This window comes from Equus asinus, chromosome 6, assembly GCF_041296235.1.
Source record: "Equus asinus isolate D_3611 breed Donkey chromosome 6, EquAss-T2T_v2, whole genome shotgun sequence".
In the NCBI taxonomy this organism is placed as follows: Eukaryota; Metazoa; Chordata; class Mammalia; order Perissodactyla; family Equidae; genus Equus; species Equus asinus.
In genome coordinates this window covers 85,462,663-85,484,768 of record NC_091795.1, presented here as the reverse complement: position 1 = coordinate 85,484,768, position 22,106 = coordinate 85,462,663, and the positions used below count along the sequence as shown (strand labels likewise).

General features: G+C 45.8%; 1 protein-coding gene across 1 annotated transcript in view; it reads right to left on the bottom strand.

Annotated features, from left to right (window-relative positions):
• Nucleotides 1-21,793, bottom strand: part of APOB (apolipoprotein B) — a 39,204-nt gene extending 17,411 nt beyond the window's left edge. The window contains exons 1-20 of the mRNA XM_044772007.2: nucleotides 21,587-21,793; nucleotides 21,260-21,298; nucleotides 20,064-20,179; nucleotides 18,705-18,850; nucleotides 16,328-16,481; nucleotides 15,321-15,476; nucleotides 13,714-13,838; nucleotides 12,938-13,023; nucleotides 11,535-11,754; nucleotides 10,525-10,752; nucleotides 10,186-10,303; nucleotides 9,930-10,076; nucleotides 8,996-9,207; nucleotides 8,487-8,724; nucleotides 7,763-7,939; nucleotides 6,190-6,381; nucleotides 4,598-4,765; nucleotides 3,914-4,125; nucleotides 1,120-1,302; nucleotides 157-278 (exon numbers count right to left, since the gene is read on the bottom strand). Of these exons, the coding sequence (XP_044627942.2) occupies nucleotides 157-278; nucleotides 1,120-1,302; nucleotides 3,914-4,125; nucleotides 4,598-4,765; nucleotides 6,190-6,381; nucleotides 7,763-7,939; nucleotides 8,487-8,724; nucleotides 8,996-9,207; nucleotides 9,930-10,076; nucleotides 10,186-10,303; nucleotides 10,525-10,752; nucleotides 11,535-11,754; nucleotides 12,938-13,023; nucleotides 13,714-13,838; nucleotides 15,321-15,476; nucleotides 16,328-16,481; nucleotides 18,705-18,850; nucleotides 20,064-20,179; nucleotides 21,260-21,298; nucleotides 21,587-21,653 (3,106 nt within the window). The 5' untranslated portion in view covers nucleotides 21,654-21,793. The remainder of the gene's footprint in view (nucleotides 1-156; nucleotides 279-1,119; nucleotides 1,303-3,913; nucleotides 4,126-4,597; nucleotides 4,766-6,189; nucleotides 6,382-7,762; nucleotides 7,940-8,486; nucleotides 8,725-8,995; nucleotides 9,208-9,929; nucleotides 10,077-10,185; nucleotides 10,304-10,524; nucleotides 10,753-11,534; nucleotides 11,755-12,937; nucleotides 13,024-13,713; nucleotides 13,839-15,320; nucleotides 15,477-16,327; nucleotides 16,482-18,704; nucleotides 18,851-20,063; nucleotides 20,180-21,259; nucleotides 21,299-21,586) is intronic.
• Between the last annotated feature and the right edge of the window lie 313 nt (nucleotides 21,794-22,106).

Sequence of the window (22,106 nt, the reverse complement as noted above, 5' to 3'; positions counted from 1 at the left end):
TGTATATGGTCTAGCCTCAGCTCTTAGAACAGGCCTGACACTTAACAAGCATTTAGTAAATATTTGCTAAATCCATTAAATTAAATCCATTCTCCTTGTGAGTCCTGGACCTGAGACTGAGGGCAGGGATGGAGGAGCCATTTTCTGGATACTTGCCTTCTGCCTGAGTTACGAACTTCAGCGTGTCCACCAAGGCTCCACCCTCCTTCTGGAGTTTGTAGGTTGCGCTGGCAGAATACTGCTCTACTTCTCCCGTCGGCCTCAGTTCCAGTTCAAATCTAAAGATGTTACAATGCATACAGTGTGTAATGTTAGAGATCTCAACAACGATGATAACGTCCCCAAAACAGCTCAGCCTCAATGGCAACAAAAATATGGTCCTCATGTTAACATTGTCTCTTGTCCTTAACTAACGATGATCTTTATGACCACTTTTGGTCCCTCCAAGAGCCCAAGGCAAGGGGAGTCCCAAGATTCCCAGGACTTTGGAAGAGAAGAGGAGTTGGCTGATTGTGTCAGCAGAGCTGAGAACAAGCAGAGGAAGTGAGGGAGCTGAAGACAAGGAGCCGTTAAACATGGCAGAGGCTCTGAGTACATCAGTGGTTCCAGAAAAGGTCATGCCAATGTGTCTGGAGGCTCGGAAACATGAACACTGAACTAGGTGCAAATCGGAATCTGTGCTGTGATCGCCTCATCCAATGCATAATGCAGAAAGGGGGGGCACCACCTACAAAGAGAAGCTTTGAAAGGAGTGATTCTTAATGGCCATGGGTACAGTTCCCTTGAGGGAGCATGACAGAATCACCTTGGGCACTTATATTTTGAACTAAGACCTCCCATAGCGGTCATGACTCCTCAACTTCCAACCCTTTCCCTCCCCTCCCCATCTGTGGAGAAACCCAGTCCCAGACTCAAAGTTTAGGCAGGGAAGTGGGCACCCCTCAGGTGTGTGAGGCAGAGGACCACCGTTTTAAATGATCAGAGGACGGTGCAAACCCCTGAGACTGGTGACACAGGCCTATAACACACACCACCTTTTTCTTTGCCCCACTAGGCGGCCATAATGTAGAAGGTGAGCAGATGCTAGGGAAGCGGGGCTGGACACTGAGAATCTCTCACCTGGCGTCCCCAGTCAGTGGATAGTAGGAGACAGAGTCTGTGGAATTGGCGTTGGAGTAAGCGCCCGTAGTGCAGTAGTTCAGACCAGTAAAGAAAGGCTTGCACACTGACCAGGACTGTCTGTTCCCGGTTAGAGGTGGAATCACTTCCATTTTGGTGGTGGAGACCAAATGCAATGTGTTACTGGTGAAGAAAGAAAAACCCTGAGTTATCTTCAAGTCACGAAACAAAATGAACATCACTGATTCTCACAGTGCAAATGCGCCCTTATCCTGCTCTCTATCTCCCCTCGGTCCATATCTACCTTAAATTATTTAATCTACTCAGAAATAAATAATAATGAGAACATCAATAAGACTAACAGTCATAGCGACTCATGTTTCAGACATTGCACTAAATTCTTTACCTTTGTTATCTGCAATCCCCACAACATTAGGCAGTAGGAATCTCCTTTTACAGAGGAAGCAGAGGCCCAGAGATGGTAAGTAACTGATCAGTGGGACCTGGACCCAGGTGTGCTCCTTCCTTCCTATGATTCAGGGTAAGAGATGCCCTATTTCTCTTTCATCTGAAATCTCTTACTCTCTACTAGCTTCTTTCCACCAGCGTTAAACACACTCAAGTCTCTTCTCCCATTGTATGGCACACACACACATCCCTTTCTCCCTCTTCTAGCTTTCTCTTGTCTCCCTCACAATCAAGAAGTTTGGCTGCCTTTGAAAGAAAGGCATGTTTCAACATGTTTTCACAGAACTGTGATCTGACCACCACCTCCATCACGCTTCTGGAATTACTTTCATCAGCATCTCCAATCACCTCCTTGCTCCTAAATCCAATGGGCATTTTTAGGCTTTATCTTCCTTCCTTGATTGCTCAGACACACTCAGTACAGTTGCTCACTTATGGCCAGATTAAGATTTTAGAGTCTCTAATCCCTGAAAAGATTATGGTATCATCCTCCTAAGTATGTATTAACAAATTAGTAAGTGCAAGAAAGTTCAACAATGTCTTGATTTATTCCAAGGATGCATTCTTGACATATTATGTTCTTTTCCTCACTTTGGGGGTGCCCTGAGATGAAGCTTTGCTGGTAGGTTGGAGCCCTAGATGCCTGCGTTAGCCTGCATGTGGGGTGATCCACCTTGTGGCTGCTCCTGGGCTTCCATGACCCTTTATGGCCTTGATTCTCCTCCGCTTCTCTGGCTGCTCCTTCTCACGCTTCGATGCTTATTCCTCTTCCCCTCTAAGTGTTTATATTCTTCACATTTCTGTCCTCGCCCCTCAGGTCTTAACTCTTCACCAATCACTGTTTGACTTCAATAACCTCTATATACCGATGGTTCCCAAAGCTGTATTTGTAGTTCAAACCTCTTTACTGAAGACAGACCCATTGGTCCAAGTGCCAGCTCAATATTTCCAATTGGTTGTCTCACAGGGATGCAAATGCAGGATATCCCAAACTGAATTTGTCATCTTCCTCCAAACCAGGCGCTCTACCTCTCCAGACCCTACTTCAGTGAAGGCCATCCCCACTCCATTCCTCTTTCTTTTTCCTCACCCCCCATATCCAGTCAATCACCTAGTACTCATGGTTCTACCTCTTAAGAATGTCTAGAGTCAGCTCACTTCCCTCTATACCATGGCCCTCATCTGGTGCAGAGATTATCATCTCTCACCATCTATGATTATAATAGAATCGTAACTGGTCTCCTTGTCTCCAGTCGTGTCTTCTTTCCACTCATTTTCCACTCTGGAGTCAGAGTACTTCTTCAAAAAGACCAACCTTATTTTCTACATGCTCATTTTTAAATCCCTTTGCCTTCAGAGGTCAAACTCCTTAAGATGGTTCACAGGCTCATCATGGTCTCACCCCTGCCAGCCTCTCCTGTTATCTCTCACTGTGTCGTCCATACACTTTACCACACCGAACTTCTTGCAGTTCCTGAACCATATTCTTTTTCCTTCAGGCCATTACACATGCTTTTCTCCTTGCCTGGAAATACTCAATCCTTCCTCTTTTTCCTGGACAACTCTGCTACAGCTATATCAGCTCCAGTATCACTTTCTTCAGAAAGCTTTCCACACCTACCACAGGTTAGGTGATGGAGAATTTCACGGCACTCTGATGCTTCTCTAACTTAGCCTTCACTTCCCAGCTACTGCTTGCTTCACTTTAGGTTCCTCCTGTAAACTCTAAGCTGTAGAAAGTCAGGGACTGTGTATCCCATTCAACAGCCTTGGTATATGTTAGGCAATTAAATATTATTTTCAAATCAACAAATTAACATGTCCAAAATATGGAAGCTAAGGTAAATCAATATTTGAGGATGTCATTGAGAATGGAGCTCTCAATACGAAGCTGCATCCCATAATCCTTCGATTAGGACTTCCGTGCTTTATCCACTGAGCTAGCTACCACAAATCTGTATGAACTTTGGTATTTTTCACGGGAAACATGTTCATTTCCTCAGGATTATTTCTTTAGGGCTAGTGTTTCTTCATTCTCAGAACAAACAAAAAACTAAGTAAACAACAAAAATTCACAACTCGATAACTAATTAATCAGTAGGTCTTAAGCCTCAATTTAGAAAAATGTGGAAAGCAGTGGAAGTGGTAATTATTTCGTGAGTCCAGGCTAGATTAAAAATAAGTAATCTAGAACACCCAGAACCTTCTCTCCAATCCACTGGGGCGTGAATTAGCTCAATCAGCCGTGTAGCCTGGTCAAATCCCGCAGAGACAGTCTCAATTCCCTCTTTCAAACGGACTAGTCAGACCCGGCTGAAAAAATTACCTGCCACTGAACAGCCTGAGTGGTCTCTTGGGTGAAGGAATGATGAACTGCAGCTGCCCTGCTTTCAGGGCAACTCGTGCCTCCAGGCCCGTCTCATGGAAGAAGTTGGTGTTCATTTGGACCCCGTTCCTAGCAAAGTCCGGAATGATGATGCCCATATTTGTCACAAACTCCACGGACACAGAGGGTTTTGCCACAAGTTCCGCCTGCATCTATAAGTCAGAAAACAACCTATTCAGCTTTGCTAAATACCTCAGTGCCCTGCATTCAGATCTACCACCCTTCCCCTCCCTGGGCAGACATCTCTGGTCACACCTCAGGGAAATTACTGTGATTTATTTGGAGGAAGAAAAGCCAAGTTCTCAGTTCCCCAGAGCCAGATTACATTGATGCCCAGGACTAGGAAGTACCCAAATTACGTTTAAGCATAACAGGATAAAAAGATGACAGGAATCCTCATTTATTGAGAGAATAGCTGAGTTCTCATGTTACTGCCATTGCTAACTGGAGCTGGCAAGGTGGTGCATCCTGGTAGGACCCTAAAGATTTTCATAAAAATTAATGAGGTGATTACAATGATGATGTACTTTGTCTTGAACTGGAAACACATTTTAAAACTGCACAAGAAACCCACCCTGGAGGAAGAGGACAACTTAAGGAATCAAAAGGTGAACAGAGTCTTACATTGGCTACTTCCAGTTTCACCCCAGCCTTGATTCCAGGAGTGATGACTCCAGAGGAGGACACTTGCAGTTGTAATCCAAGTCCAGTGGGGAGTTCAAAGGCATTGTCCATGAAGATGTAGTGAAGAAACAAGTCATTCTTTGAACCTGTCCTTATGATGTCTCCAATCTATAGATCCAACAGGGAAAGCAACTAAAAATGAGCCTCATTGAAGTGGGCTTGTGAAATGCAACCTCCCACACTTTGGACAATAATTATTCTTCTTTATCCAGAAAGGAAGGGACTAGTGTATTTTGATTATCTGATAAGTAAAGATGAATGATTATTGGTTTCAACAAATTGGGATATAAAAAATTGCCCTGGATAGATATCTTGTCATTTTCAACTGGTGATTCAGAAGGTGCTTAAAAATATTGCTGGGCCTGAGAGCTTTATGAACTTCAAGTGTCATTGCATGGCATGCTTAATTCTGGTGTTTTGCATCTAAATGCAAATGAGGTCTACCTGAAGTACAATATATTATGGCAAAACCAACTTTTTGAAACCAACGAGCTATTGGGATGATGTACATATTAGTCTGCATTGATTTTTGTTTTTACAAACACTTCTAGAAAATAACTTGAGATCTGTTTTCTTAAAGCCAACATTATTATTTATCAAATCCTAGGTAGTATATTTCGATATTTTCTCCCTTTTGCTGTTAGTACTATCAAGTGTATCCTGACTCCTAGTGACCCCGTGTACAGCAGGACAGAATCCTGCCTGGTCTTTTTTTTTTTAAAGATTTTATTTTTTTCCTTTTTCTCCCCAAAGCCCCCCGGTACATAGTTGTATATTCTTTGTTGTGGGTCCTTCTAGTTGTGGCATGTGGGACGCTGCCTCAGCGTGGTTTGATGAGCAGTGCCATGTCCGCGCCCAGGATTCGAACCAACGAAACACTGGGCCGCCTGCAGCGGAGCGCGCGAACCCAACCACTCGGCCACGGGGCCAGCCCCTGCCTGGTCTTTTTTTGCACCATCCTCACATCTTCTGGTGCTTTATCAGACAATGCTCCACTGCTATTCATAGGGTTTTCATGGCCAATATTTTTGGAAGTGGGTGGCCAGGTCCTTCTTCCTAGTTTGTCTAGCCTGGAAGCTTCGCTGAAACCTGTCCACCATGGGTGGCCCTGCTGGTATTTGAAATACCAGTGGCACAGATTTCAGCATCACAGCAATATTTTCTCCCTTATTAATAAATTAATAATAAAAACTATAGATATTATTAGATAGTGAATTACAGTTTGTCAAATACATTCTTTCATAATTATTTAAATATTATAAGGAACCTGTAGTATAGTTAGAGGGAGATACACTTAACATTGTTAACAAACTAATGCTCTTTAAAGATACATCTAACATTATGAACAGCTTAATTTCTAAATGTTACTAATTCCTTGTGAATTTCACTGAAATTCAAGGTAAACTTGCGTCTCTGAAGGAAGTACAAACATTTTCTCTAGTTTTTGCGGCTAGGATCTTAAGCCAGTCTGGGAGATCTGAAAAGAGCACCAGCTAATCTCATCACCCTCTGATGGGGCCTGGCACACTTACCATCTGAGGGATCCCTTGCAGAGTGCGAACGCTATTCAGGAACAGCCTTCCCAGGAGCTGGAGGTCATGGAGTCTGACAAAGCCAAGCTCCTCTCCCAAGATCTGGAGGTAGGCTCTGGCTTCTGGGAATTCTTTGGATTGCAAATCTTTGATCAGCTTCTCAGCGTTGAGCATAATTCCATTGACCATGTCCTGAGATTTTAACAACAAAATGTCTAGTGAGATGTCCGCATTGTCAAACACCTTCAGATTCCTGATGTGGGGCCTGTCTGCTGCAGCGGCTACAGGCTAAAGACAGACAGTCAGGGTGGGGATACAGGGCAGGCACTGAAATCAGGCTCCCACCTTTTACTGAAAGATAGGTAGCTCCTCCAAACTGAGACAAAAAACTGAGGTCTTGTCAGGGACAGTAGTGCTTCCACACTGTTCTTAACTTGAATAACGTAGGCATAGTAAGGGAGGTCTCTACTCTCCAGGATGCCAGGATCCTAAGGGCCCCCCAAGACTAGAAGATCCTCTGTCCTCACCCTCCACCCCCACTGACCCCTTTCTCCTTTGACTAGGGAGGAATACAAGGGGCTTCTTGAGAAAATGTGGCTGTCATATAAATTGGCCAAACGCTTGAAAAAACCTGCTCCTAGACAAGTTCTTCTTAGAGATAAGAATTCCATAGACTGATGCTGCAGCATTGAGAAAGAAGAGAGATTGACACACCCAAAACCACTCAAAGACTCTCACCCTCAAGTGGAGGTAAGTAAATTAGAAGACGGAGGTGGGGTCATCTATGAGTATCTAGGAGTAAATTATTGCCCTGCTTCTCAAACTGAAATGTGCATACAAGCCACCTGGGGATCTCATTAAAATGCAGGTTCTGACTCAGTAGATCCCAGTGGGGCCTGAGAAACCTGCATTTGTAACAAGCTCTGGTGTGATGCCAATGACTGGACCACACTTTGGGTAGCAAAAAATTAAGTAAGAAGCAGCTCCAGATTATAATCTATTTTCTGCTCTTTAAGTGGGGGCTTATGCTAGCTTCAAAGTGGATTTTGCTCCCATTAGCTCGTGCACTGATGAGTGACAGCCAAAGAAAGTAGTGAACAATAATGAAAATATGAATTTAAAAAGTATAATAGTATCTACTTATTGAACAGTCAATACCAGAGTGAGACACTCTGCTTAGCATTTTACATATTTTATTTCATTTAGGCTTTAAATAACCTTGCAACATATGGATTATTATTAGCGCTCTGGGGATGCAGAAAGAGATAGACATAGTATCAAGCAACTTGCCCATGAAGACAGCGAGGTTAGGATTTAAACCCATGCACCAGAATTCACAATCTTAATCATTATGCTAGAGTGCCTCTAATGAGTCTGGTTCCTGGGCACATTGAATCTCCAGGAGGCCCATAACTGCAGAGGATACTGGGTCTTGCTCCCACAGGACTGGTTAACAATAGTCATAGTTGTCACTTCAGTTGGATAGTTCCTTGATGACTTCCAGGCTTAGATAAGAATATTTTTGCGCTGAGACTCAAAGCTTTCCTTGAGAGGATACTTAACAAAAACATACCTGCTCACGTTTATCATCTTTGCTGTAGCCAAGGTGGTCCACCAGGACCTTGGAGACATGATCAGGAACTCGGCCATCAACCCAGTACAGAGCCTTGCTGACACTGTCTGGAAAAAATCCTTGCTTCCCAAAAAGAGCTTCCAGTGTTGGCTCAAACCCTCTTCCCTCCAAACCAATCTGAGAAAGAAAATCAGGCAAGAAAATGACATCAGATTTCTCTGTATGTCAGCCTCCTGTTCCCCTCTTTAAGTCCATTTAATTAAACAAGAATTTCATGAATAGTACAGCATGGGAGCTGAGCTTATCACTCCACAGGAGTTGTCTTATTTAAATTTCACTAGAATCTTGAAAGGCAGAACGCATTATTTGCCTTTTTCAAGAAGAGGCAGCTAACATTCAGAGAGGATAAACAATAAAACCAAAGATTCAGAGTTGGGAGTGTATTTGGGGTTTGAACCAGATCCGTCTGACTGCACAGCCCACGTACTTCCTCGGATTTGGGGTCTAAGGGCTTCTCTGAGACATCTGCATTTCCATTCATACTAAGGAGACATGCTTCAGGTGACCCCTAGTGGGGAGGCAGGAAGGTGAGGGAGGAGGGAAAGAAAACGAAGGAACATGATTCCTGTTCCTCCCCGGGCTGGCTCACAGCTACCTTGACTGTTTGCGGTGTAGAAAAGAATGGGGTAGAACACATACAACTCTTCTTCAGTCTCACACCTACCTCAAAAAGGTCAACTGGAGCAAATCCGAAGATAGAAAGGGTCATTTTCAGCATGCTTTCTGTAGGAAGGTAATTGTTTGGATCAAATATAAGATTCCCTTCGATTTTGGCTGAGACTGGGTCAAGCGATGGAAGAGAAATAGCTTTGGAAAGGTGATAGTTTCGGGAAAATTTTCTGAAGTCCATGACAGTTGGAAGTTGAGATGTTTTCAGAGCTTCTTCCACTGACTTTTTCAAACTAGATGAAAAGAAGGAGTATATTTTGAGCCGACACATTGTGTTACTTATGCATTCTCTCCCTCACCCCAAGTAAATATGGATTTCCAATCACTACCAGACTATTTGGGTTTTGTTTGCCCCAAGAGTTTGGCTCAGGTCTGCCGCACTTTCACACAAGTGTTTGTTCCAGAAGAAAGAACACTCTAAAAGGGCAGGCAGTGGCTAAATCAAAATCGAGGTTTGGAATTTCAGTCCTTTGCAGCAGATGGGGGGAAATTACTCTTACTTACTCCTGGATATGCAATTCCTCCGAGTTTAAGATGTTGGCAATGTGGGAAGCCACAAAGTTCTTCACTTGTTCATTCTGTTCCCGTGGGAGAAGCTGGGTGATTTTGTTAATATCTGACTGGGAAGGGCTCCTCATCAGCATGAGATAGGCAGCCAGTCGCTTGTCCCCTGGAGAGGCGTCATCGAGGAAAGTCTGCAGAAGGACTTCCCGTACCTGTAGCCAAAAGAGAAGTCTGTTTTCACTGTCCTGTGGTCAGAACACAGAACAGGCCTAGTCAATATTGGCACGTCTGCTAGTGATTTACTATGTGCAAGTCGAACTTCTCTCTAATAACTCTTCAAATGCTGGCACTGAATCTTCTTGCCAGTGTTCCCCAGAGCAATAAGCTCAAGGAAGGGTCCTCAGAAGATCCCTATCAAACGTGTGTATTGAATTCAATTGCATTAAAATGTACAAGTTATGGCCAAGTTACGACTTGTTGGAGATCTGCCACTAACTGAAAAAAAGTGGTTTTAACATAAATTATTTCAATGTGAGGGTAAAGGTGGAAAAGGAAAGCAAGAGTTTGAGGCTAATAAATAAGGTAGTTTCCAAAGCTCTGATGTCATTGTCATCTAAGATGGGGGCAGGTTGACTATCCTAGTTTGGGAAGATTCGATAAAATCAGGCATATTTTCCCAAGATGACAGTGATGGTTGATCTGGTAGGAGGATAGCATGTAGCGAAAATCTCCTATTCTGCTGGAGCAGCAGCAAGGTCAAGTATTTCTCTCATGTCCACATACTGCTAGGCAGTCAAGTCAATAGGTTTGTTGAAATTGGCAATTAGAAAGTGGTAGAATAAAGTCAATAGAATGATGAGATTCAGAATCTCATTCCAAATTCTTGTCAATCTGAATAAACTTTTCACTTTTAGATCTCCTCTGTGGGCTTTACCTCGTCTTTAAGTTCTATTCTCCGAAGGGCCTGGATGGCAGCCTTCTGAATCAGCAGTGATGGCTCAGTACTCTTGATACATTTCAGGACTGAAGACGTGAGTCTCGGGGTTAGCTGCTCCATGGTTTTGCCAATATTTCCAATGACCTGCATTGAAAAGCAACAAGAGGAAATCAGGGTGCAGAAGGAGAAGTAAGGGGTGTCCAGGAAGGGAGCTTCTGAAATAATAGGTTTTTACACAAAAGACTGAAAGTACCCTCAGAATCAAGTAGGTGTGATCTTCATTGCCAGTGCAGTCATTGCGGATCTGTTCCAAGAGGTAATCAGCAATGTCCAGCAGGTCCTGGGTCACCGTAGGGTTTGTCTTATGATAGCTACAGAATAAGAGTTAGGACTCAGCAAGCATAGCTAGGTTTATCTTAAAATCCAAATCTATGTGTGCTGATTTCTCATTTCAAGTCATTACTCTCAAAATGACCAGTAGAAAAACAAAACAGTAAGCATCAGAGTTTGAAAGTGGAGGGAGGGGTACAATCTTAATACAGAGATGTGGGGTCTTCCTCAGATCCTACGAGGAGACCAGTGTAAAACTCACTTGTTGACCACGTGACTCAGAGCATAGAAAGTGGCCCGGCTCTGCTGCTCCTTCGTCGTGTTAAAGATCTCCCGCAGCCTCTGGGCCGAGGGCTCTGGGATCAGGGCCATCAGATAGGTGACGACATCTATCAGAAGGGGGTTGGCTTTCTCACTTTTCAGCCACTGGAGGATGTGAGTGTAACAGTGGGGCTGTCCGCACTGAATCAAGGCTTGTAAAGTTATGGGGCTGAAAAGAAAAGGGCAGAGAAAGTTATACAGATCACTTTCAAGGCAGCTAAAATATCCTTTCCCCATAGTGTTCCCTGTGTCAGGAGTGCCCTTATTTCTCTTATTCACTATCCAAATCCAACCATCTTTCAAAATCTAACTCAGAACCCCGGAACCAGGAAGCCTTCCTTACAAGCATCATCCACTGGTAAAGCACCATGGAGGAAAGGCTGAAGAGGACCCCCAGACTCATCACCAAAAGAGGACTATCATTGTCCTTTGGCCAGAACACAGAACATGCCAGGCAAACACTGCCATGGTCCCATTCCAGGCCTCAGTTTCTCCTCTGACCTCCACAGTACTTAGAGCACTTACACTGCCTTGTAGTGTAGAGAAATCACAATATTGTTTTGTTTGGCTGTTTTCTCTCTCCAATAGGCCTATAGGCTTTCAGAGGGCACAAATTTCTTTTTCTCTCAAACTTTCCAGAATACCCACAATACAACTAGGAATTAGAACATACCCATCAAAATGTGGGAAATATTTCTCTCCTCTTTAACACACAAATGCATATCTGCCTTGGATGCAATATGTGTATGGGTGTATGTGTCTGTTGCCCATGGACCTCTAGGCACCTTAGCTTATGTTTCTCTGTCCAGTAAACATTAACTGATTGACTAATTGATAAACTGGATTGATATTTCAGTGGTCCCTGAGATTCTCTGTTTGGCCAAGGTTTGAAACTTTAGCCAGCTGCCACAGGTTATATGAAAGATTGAGCTGCAAGCTTTTGAGAAATACCTGGACACCTGGATCAGCTTTGGCAAGATGGAGGCGATTGCCACATGGTTGAGGCTTCTCAGCTCAGTAACCAGCTTGTTGAAGAGGTTAGCTCTTTGGGCGTTCTGCTCAGAGACATGTAGTTTTTGCAGCTCCTGGAGGGTCTCCACAATGGCCTCGGCCTGCTTTGGAGGTGATGTGGATTTGGTGCTCTCAAAGGCAAGACTCACCTCCTCGACACCTGGAAGAAGGAAAGTGTCAGGGAAATTCTTGCTTACCTTTACATCTCAACCACATTATGGTCTAGTGGAAACTGAAAATTGAGGAGGGATCAGCAAAGGAGAAAAGAGAAGAAAAGTATCTGGTACTTGATGCCTAGTATGCATCCAGGTCTGTGTGGTAGGTGTTTGACTTTAATTTTTTTCACTGACTCATCATACGATCCCTGAGGGTCAGTATTATTCCTCAATTTAAAGAGAAGGGAACTAAGATGCAGAGATGAGTAACTCACCTTGCTCAAGACCATTCTGGATGTAAGAGGCAGAGCTGGAACTGAGTCCAGGCTTGTTGGAATCTGGTATCAGATTACCACTTTGCCTGCGAGAACTGGTGAGGAGGTGCTGCCACTGATGTGGCTACAGCTAAGGGTGGACTCCTCCATCACTGAGCTGACGCTTACCCTTATCTCTTTCAACCAGATATACTAGCAGCTTGTGGGAAGACCCTTTTGTAAGCCCTCCAACACCCCACTCTGACCTATGCCAGGGAAAGAGTTTAAGTCAGCATGGAAATGTGGTGCAGTAGAAAGAATCCTGGCCTAGATTAGACTTGGGAACTCATTTTGCACTGCCTCTAATATTCTGCGATCTTGACTACATCACTAAGCCCCTCTAGGTGTCATTTCCCCTCTGTAGAATGGGTGTAAAAGCATACATTGCTACCAGCTGACATCCCACGTTGCTGAGAACAAAGAGATCATGCATAAGATAGATCTAAATAGAAGACAAACACAGGAGTAGGGTTGGGCTAGAGATCTCTAAAGTCCCTTCCAGCTCTAAAGACTGATGATTCCTGAACCTGAAGTCCCTCTCCCACTTGCCCCACCTTGACAAGACCCCAGGCCTTATTACAGGGCGTATGAGGTTGTCACATCTACCAAAGGTAGACTTAGCAGGCTGGTTTCCTACTTACGGAAACCTAGGGTGCTGTGGGAACTTCTCCCTTTCCTGTATCTCGTTGCCGCTTGACATTCTGAAATGAAAATGCTTTCTCACTAAAGCAGCCCATAGCCAGAAGACCAGAGCCCACTTAACTCATCAGGCAGCAGACATATCAGAGGTTCCAGCAAGGAGCTAAGCAGTGATGCACAGTCCATCCTGGGCAGATGGCCCAGTCCTGGCAACTACGTGCATGTAAAGTCTTACCTTCTTCAAAGAAGCGGCTGTTGATCTTAGATGTATCTTCAAATTTCAAAGTCTGGGTAACCTGTACCATCATCCCATACTTATTCCTGGTAACAAAGGAAGCACATCATGTCATGGATGGCCAGCTCCCCAAAGAATACTCTTCTTTTCATGTTGAGTATTTTCCCCATCTCTGCTTCTACCCAAATCCTACCCACCTTTGAAAGCATGGTTAAATCCTGCTGACCTTGACTCCCCTAATGAACAGTATCCATGTCCTCCTGGTCACACTAGCTGTCCTTCCATCAGAAGGACATAGGTACTTTACACCCTCCACCAGTTTGGAATGCCCAGAGGGTAGGGACTAACACTGTGCCTCAAAATTCCTTTGTACCTCCTACGGCACAGTGCCAAGAATAAAAGGAGTTACTCAATCAACATTAGTTGATTGATCAGTTTTCAAAATGGATTTGGATACACAAGTCTTCAGTCCAAATCCAAAATCCCCCATAAACCCTTTCTAAGCAGGGCAGCCTGTAACGATCCTCAGCTTTTCCTGATCTATAGCCCTTAAAGTCTGGGTCTCAGACATCTGTTGGTCTCAAATTGTTTTGCACGCCTAAGATTTTCCTGCCAAATTGCCTGTTAGCTTGAAAAGGGGGACAGGGATGGACTCTGCTTTATATCTCTTTATAGTCCCCTCTCAGGCACAGTCTAGTTAGGAACAGGGCACCTGAGAAGCTTTAGCTTACACTGACCCCATATATGATGAATCAGGGGCATAGCAGGTGACCTACTTGTAGGAGAAGGGCAGGAACAGGTGTTGCTCTTTGCAGATGGCTTCTGACACATGCTTCCTTTTGGACTCCAGGGTATACTGGCAGGACTGACTGCTACCAATCAGAGTTGACAAGGGGCGGATCTGTGGAGGAGATTGGGGGAAAAATGTTTTGGTCAGTCCCTAGGGCTTGAACCTGAGTCTTCGGCCAGAGGCATTTACCTTCAAGGAAGAAGAGGTGGTGGTCGAATGGGAGTTCTGTACCACTAGATAAACTCAGTTAAAGAAGAGAACTTGGTACTTGACATTTAGATAAGGGATACAATAACTTGGCACAACCAAATCTGAGTCAAGCTACAGACTCTTTATTCACCCCAACGGACTTCTCACCCTGCCCAAGGTATATATAACCTGGTATCTTCCACACACCCATCCCACCACACATTAACGCTTCACACACTACTGCTCATTCTGTTTTCCTTGCCTAGAAGCCTGTTCTTATGTCTCTCTTCTGTTTACAGATCCTTTGTATCTTTCGGGTTCAAGCTCCACATCCTCCATGAAACTTTGAGGCTAGACTCATTGACACTCACCCATCATTTCTTCTAATTGGGTCTACTAGCAGCTTTGCCCAATGAGCTAAGTGAATAGTGCTTTCTTTTTCCTGGTCAGGCCTAGGATTACTTGTCTGCACTGCTCAGTTTGTCTCTTTATCAGGTACGCCATCTATCGTTCTTTATTGGCACGTGTATGAACCGTGTTTCTGCATTAGATGGTAAGACCCTGAGGGGAAGGCCCATGGTTCATCTGCCACTGTCCCTCCCTCAGTGCTGCCAGAGTGGGGCTGAGCACACAGCAGGTGCTCAGGAAAGACGCATAAGCCAATGCCTTGGCCTCTTCTGACTGTGGCCCTCGCGGTCATCAGACTCCCTATTTTTGGCCCCAAGGACAATGACCAAGAGTGTTGCCAGGCATGGCATTGATTGCTCAAGCCTTTGGTGTTTACTGAGACAAGCTGACTTATGTCCTGGAACATGTTCCATTAGGAATTAGGCAAGCTCAGGTAATACAGCGCTATAGTGAGGGGGTCCCAGGCAGGAGGCAGAGGGGCCAGGTGTTGGTCAGGGTCGTACATGGGATGGAAGGACAGGATGTTGGAACACTCTCAGTCATGTCACTCCATGGGAGTGAGGGAGAGGGGAGTAGAAGACAGGTCCTAGGACTTCCTCGGAGGCCAGAGGCTTAGAGCTGGGGACATCCAGCCTTTCACAGGAAGGAGCATTAGGGCTTTGCTGCCCTGTGTTCAGCTCTGGAGCTTTCTCAGGGATGGACAGTCATTACTCTCAAGTGACGGCAGGTTTGGTACAAATGATAGAATGACAGGAAGAAGGACAAAACCCTAGACTGGGAGTCAGGAACCTGATTCTAGTTCTGCCTCAGTTAATAGCAGGCCACATGGCCTCAGGCAGTCTTTCCCTGTTGGATCCTCAGTTTCCCACTATAGTCCATATAAAGAAGAGGCTGGGCCAGTTCTTCTCGGAGATCCCCACTAGCTCTGACATTCAGAATTTTAATAATAAAGAAGATGCTGATTCCTGTGAACAGCAATGCTGATGAGAAACTTACCATGCCTTTGATCAAGGCCAGCGGGCTAACTCCTGTGCTCATGGGCTTGAAGTGATCACACTTGTCCAGGTTTCTTTCAATGGATATTTCTGTTGCCACATTTCCCTTCCGTGTTTTAACGGTAAAGTTACTAGAGCAGTTTCCATACACAGTATCCTAGGGAGCAGAAGATAAACAGGTGCGCTCAACGTGGGAAAACATCCTTAGGTGATCTGGGCTGGGTTGGGAAGGGAGCCTGGGAGAAAAGGCAGGAGCAACATGGATTTGGGAGCGACTTTTTTCCTAATCAGAGTGTGGGCATGGCTGGTGCCTGGCTGGCCAGAGTCGGAGTGGGAACACTGGGTAAGGGTGGTTCTGGTTCCGAGGCACACCGGCCTGGCCTCCAAGGACCCAGCCACCTGTGACTTTACACTCAGTGCTCTCCGAGCATTTTCTCTATTGCTCATTTACGGCATGTATTGCAACAGGCCGTGTGACGTGTGTCTTATTTCTCCCCCCAGATCCCGAGAACTCCCTGAGGGAAGGCCTCTGCAGGAGGCAGCTCTGCGTTCTCAAGTGCGGTGTCGTGTGGTATAGAACTTAGAACACACGAAGGCTTCACAAATGTTCGTGAGACTCAAGGAAATTGAATTCCCTCTCAGACAGAAACCTGAAATTCTTAAAAGAGGCTGGTAACAGATTCCATTATTTTCTGTGTTTAAAATACACACAGGCTTTACTGTGTTACACCTGAGGGAAGAAAACAAAATCAAAGGAGTCGGGTAGTCAGGACTCCCCAAAAACTGCTTTAAAATTCGACCCAACCTGCTCAGGCTGCTTGGGATGATTCCTCAGTGAGCCCAGGGGACGGGCAGCCTTGGGGACTGGTGCTTCACACCAGTACAGGGGCTCCTGTGTAACAAGGCATGTGGCTAAGCCAATATGCACTTTACGTATAAGGCAGGACCCGGCTGGAATATGTGAAGATGGGTTCAAAGGGCCACTGTTACAGCTCTCTAAATTCTCACCAGGAACAACACTTGTGTAGCCTCTTCCGTCTCCGGGGGAACCAGCAGGGCGGAAATGATGCCCCTCTTGATGTTCAGGATGTGTTTTGGTTCATCCTTCTCTGGGTAAAGCAAAACTTGCTTCCCTTCAGGAACGGCCAGCCTGAGGTTGTACCTGTCCCAGAGAGAGTGTGGTCACAGAAATGTCCTTTCTCCATCGCGAGCCTACTGGACTTGGCTCGGTGGCTTTGCAGCCTCCTTTTGACTTACCATTTTCTTTTTCACATCTTTTCTTTATATCTATACATATACATACATTTTCAAAAATGTATACAAATAAGTGTATATTTTTGGCCTTCTTTTGTTTCTTTTCCCTTTTTGTGTGACTCACCCATCCCCTCTCTGTTCTCCAAGCACATAAGTCTCTGCTGCTATACTTCCCATGGAACAACCTGCTGGGTGTTCCATGTGTGTCTAGACAATCCTATATAGATGTGTGGAGGTGGAAACATCTACAGATAAAAATTTTGTCATTGCTTGTTTTATAAAAATGGTATTATATTATGCACACTTTTTTTTTTTTTTTTTTTTGCTGAGGAAGATTTGCCCTGAGCTAACATCTATTGCCAATCTTCCTCTATTTCGCATGTGAGCTGCCGCCACAGCATAGCCAATGATAGACGAGTGGTGTAGGTCTGCGCCCAGGAATCAAACCCAGGCCACCAAAGTGGAGTGTGCCAAACTTAACCACTAGGCCACCAGGGCTGGCCCTATACATACTTTTTTTTAACCTTGCTTTTCTCAATTATACTCTATGAAAATCTTTCTGAGTCATTTGGGATAGCTCCAACAGATTCTTTTCAAAAAGCTATGTAACATTCCATTCTATGGTTATATATAATTTATTCAGACATGCCCCTGGCTGATGGCATTCACTGTCTCTCTTTCTGTATTTTTTTTTTTTTTTTTTTGCCACATGAACAGCACTGAAACAAACATGCCTATGCATATATCTTCACACATTACCGCTTTTCTTTTCACAGGCTAGAGCCCCAGAGATTGAAATTGCTGTGTCAAAGACTTTAAGTATTTTTAATTATAATAGATACAGACTAATAGCTCTCATTTCCACAGCAATGCATGAGAGTACACTTTCCCTCATAGACTTGTCAGCAATGAGTGCTGTAGCCGGTCTAAACTTTTGTAGTCTTATGGGTATAAGGTTATAAACATCTTATTGTTACATTAATTCCATTTCCTGACTACTAGTGAGTTTGAGCTTCTTTTCATACATTTGTTGGACATTCACTCTTTTATGTGGCCTTAGGCCATGTCTGAAAGCTTGGGTCAACTCCAATCTTAGGAACTTTCTTTTGGGGACTTCCTTTTTGGGCTTTCAAAGGGCCTGACTACACCTGCTCTAGCTGAGTCAGAAGGAGGAAAAGGAGACCAGGCAGGTCCCCCACAGCCCCATCCTCTCAGAAGGTTCCAGACACCACGATGCAGGTTTGAAAAGCCTGAAGGTGGTCAAGAGCAGGAGTCCCTTTTGTTTGGAGCAGAGTAAGGGCCAAAAAGTGACTACTACTCCCTCCTGTCACTATACCCTGCTCCCTCATGTACATCCAAGTCTCGGATGAAATAGGGTGTGTGGGGAGAGAAAGAAGCGTCAAGGCCTACTAGTCTGCCAAGAAAAGACTGGCTTCTGAGTCTAACGTTTAACAAATCGAAAGATGGGCAGGGAGGGAGCTTCCCATGCTTCCAAATCAACAAATCCCTGACTGTCTGCATTTGCACACTCTTAGGACACTACAATCCGTGGTTTGGAGATGAGGCAGGGGTGACGTTCAGCAAATTTAACAACTGGTACAACATGGACACTGATCCCCGTTGTCACAGGAGAGGCCAGCTGCAAACAATGGGAATGTCCCGGTCAGCACATGCTGGCAGAATGCTGGCCTTGGGAGGGAACGGCTCAGGCCTTGGCTCTCCCTGGACTCCTGCACTGCGAGGTGCGGGCCTCCGCCACAAGTTCTGCCGGGACCCTCCCCAAGCACTGCCAGGCACCCCTGTCTTGTATAATTCTTTAAACGGGAATTCACTTGTTTAAATAAGCCATCTCAGTTTTATTGTCTCAGGGAGTTTAGAGCATGAGATCTTTTAGAAACAAATTTAAATAATAATTAGAGAACTTCATTAGGGGAGGGGAAATAAGGCTTCCCTCTTTTTGATTGTGTGAAAACTCAGCAATTCTCTGATCCATGGTGAATACAGAATACAAATACTTATACTCATATACATGCCTAACATGAACACACACATTCATATCTCCGTGGACACACACACCACATCCAGTGATGCCAGGAGCTCAGACGTTTAAGTACACAGGTCCACGCCTTACTTGGACATGGCGGCCCCAAATTCCTCAGAGTTCTTGGTCTTCTTCAGCAAGGTCTTGCCCCGAGGGTTGAAGCCATACCCCTCTTTCAGGGTACAGTGGCTGGTCTTCAGGATGAAGCTGCAGGGTTGGGGGACGTCCAGCTCGACCTGAGAAGAGGGTAAATGGCACATGAAGACTCTCCCTCAGGAATGCCAGCTTCCCCCATGGCCCAGGGCTTACTTGCTAATCAGGACACCAAGAGCAATGCTTTTGGGGAACAAGACTTCTGCTCTCCAATACCACCTGTGTCCTTATCATGCCTCATGGGTTCTCCATGAATCAATAGACTTGGTCCTATTTGGGGCCTTTTCCATGTTCTGGGGAGCCAAGTTTCTTCAGTTCGCTCATAAGCATGTGAAGGAGGACCTCTTTTATTGGTTCTAAATGTATTCACTTTAGTTACAGAGAGGTACAATGAAGCCTCAGAGTGAGAGTTAAGAAAAACAGGAAGCGGGAGGAGGGCTATCATTGGTTTCAACAGCAAATGTTTCCTCAATGTCACCAAAAAACCCCCCAAAATCAAAATCATTTGTATCTATTAGGGCCTATTCACAGCTTCACATATAACTAGAGCTTAATCAGATGCCTAGTTGTTATCCAGCACTGATCAGAGAACTTTCTACCATGATGGAAATGTTCTATATTTCCACTATCCAATATGGGAGCCACTAGCCAAGGATGGCTATTGTGCACCTGAAATGTGGCCAGTGTGACTAAGAAACTGAATTTTTACTTTTATTCAATTTAAATAGCCACATATGACCAGTGGTTTCCTTATCTGACGGCACAGATGATGGGGCCCTAGAAACAAGAGGGCAACTCAGCTTGACTTCTTTTCCCCACATGAATCCCACTAGTGGCCCTTTGATCTATTCCATATGAATACGGACATGAGTATAACTCATCTCAAAAATACGTAAAGTTTTATGTGAGAACAAACCGCATGTTTAAATTGTTCTTTTTTCTGTTTGTTCTTAGCGACAGGTGCTATTTGACTTAGACAGAAAGGGCACCCAGAATGGCTTCCTCATAGGCCCACCTGCCTCGGCTCACCCACTGGGTATCTCTCCTCATGTTAAATCTGCTGGCCTGCATTGCTGATATGCTAGCTCACATATTCCACTGACATCTTCGAAGCTAATGGGAAAACAAATCTGGTTGACAAAATTTTCCGTGGCAGACAACTTCTCAGTAAAGTGGCTGACTTTCAAGCTGACGGCCAGTCCCAGCACTTCGAGGTTACAGCAGTCCTGGCACAAAGCCGGTTTGCTTGGCTGAGGGCTCCAAGTTCCTCCAGTGGCCCCCTATCTCCCCTCATACCTTGCAGGTGATCTTGGTGGTGCTTCTCGAATCGGCAGTCCCGGGGACTCCACTGGAACTCTCAGCCTCATAGCTGTACGTGTACTTCCTGAGGTGCTTGAATCGAGTTGTGTCTTCTACAACAAGGAGGAATAAGTCAACCACATCGGAGAAATAACTCTCCCAGGGAAAGTCCATTCTGGCCATGGAGGGTAGTCAAAAATGGTGATCAAAAATGGCAATTAAACTCAAATTATTTTTAATTGCCTCTGCATTATATTTAATTTTCCTTTATAGATTTAACTTCTCCATTATGGTTTTGCTGAGGCTAATCTTTACATTAGCTGGCGTTCCTTAAACATATCATTTGAGATACAAGGAGGGGAGTGTCAAGTAATGGGGTCCAGAAAGTCTATAGGAGAGACTCCCTGGAAAATTAAGAATTGATAACACAAAGCAAATTATCTCTAATTGTCTTTTCAGCTTGAAAATACCATAATTCTGTGGCTCTTTTTTGGCTCTGCCAGATACCTGAGGCAAAGTTAATTAAGCTTAGGGGCATCTGGCTGACTTAAGAAACTCCCAGGAAAGATTCCTGGAGGTTTCCCCTTTGCTTGAGAGGAATTTTCTGAAGGATTTGAGAAAAAGAACATTTGGGTCATGTGCCCAGATGCAGTGATGCCAGATACCCACGAGATGGCAGTGCTACCCCATCAGAGGCAAGCCTTCGGCTCTCAGAACACCAGGTACCACTGCAAGGCCAGCTCCCTTGACCCCTAGGGGTCAGGTAAATACAAAGGGGTGGGAGTCTGGATTTCTGCACAAAGGTTAAAAGTCAGCATTTCTTCACCTTCCTGTGCTTCAAATCAATGATTAGTCACTGATAAACAGGATGGTGATGTTTCTTCAAAGTGTCCACAGGCTGAGTGAGAGTCCCTTCCCCACCCTACCCCCAGACCAAAGTTTTGGGACAGAACAGAAGGACAGGTAGAAGAGAGCTGAGACCCCTTGGGGGTTGGCGGAGGCCCAAGAAAATGGCTTCTTGGGGCTCAGAGCAGTGCACACCCATGATAGCATCATTTTAGTGACACCCATGATAGCATTATTTTAGATAGATTCAGGCTGGGGCGGGGGGGGGGGGGGGGGGGGGGGGGGGGGGAGGGGGGAGGTTGGGGGGGGGAGGGTGCCCTTCCTTGTCCAGTGGGGAAATGCCTTACTTGAACAGCTGGGGCTCACATTTTCCTGCACTTCAGCTTCTGCAAGAAAAACAGAAAGATAACTGTGTGTTTTTCCCGTCTTTGCTGATGAGTCCTTGGGTCCTAGGGTCTGACAGGAAGGACCACAGGAGGGAAGCCAGCTCTGGAGAACCCACTCTCCAGCCCCTCCTTCCTCCGCCCCCTATCCTGAGTCTGGAGGAGCCACCCGACAGATGCTGTCCCCCTGTTCCCCGACCCTGTGGCTGCCCTCCCTCTGTCCTAGCCCCAAGCTGCCCGGCCACCGGCTTCCACCCTCTCTGGTTCGGTTCTTCGTTGCCCCTCACTCACCGGCCCGGGCGCCGACGGCGAGCAGCAGCAGCGCGGGCAGCAGCAGCGCGGGCCTCGGCGGGCCCATGGCCGACGTGCGGGCGGCTCCCTCCCTGCGCCTGGGGCTCCGCGGGGACGGGCGCACGGCGGCCGCCCTGCACCCCGAGCTGGGAATGCGCGCCTGGCGCCCGCGCCCTATTTATGCGAGGCTGCCCGCCCGGCCCCAGCACCCTGGCTTGAAGAGCGCCGAGCGAATTGCAAAAGGTCCAAAGGGCAGCGTCCCGGGCCTGTTTGCTTTTCCACACCAGGCTCGTCTCCGCGCCACGAGGAGGGGCCGGCGAGGGGCCTCAGCTCAGACCGGCCAGGGCCTTTCCTCTGGCCCGGCCTGGCCCCGGGGTCTCAGAGAATGGGGACGCGGGACCCGTGGGCTTCGCGCTTCAGAAGCCTGCCCTGACCCAGCGGTGCCTTGGAGATGACCAGGCACGGGGACAAAACCCATCCCTTGTCCCTGTTCTGACTTGTAGCCACTTGGAGAGCTGGG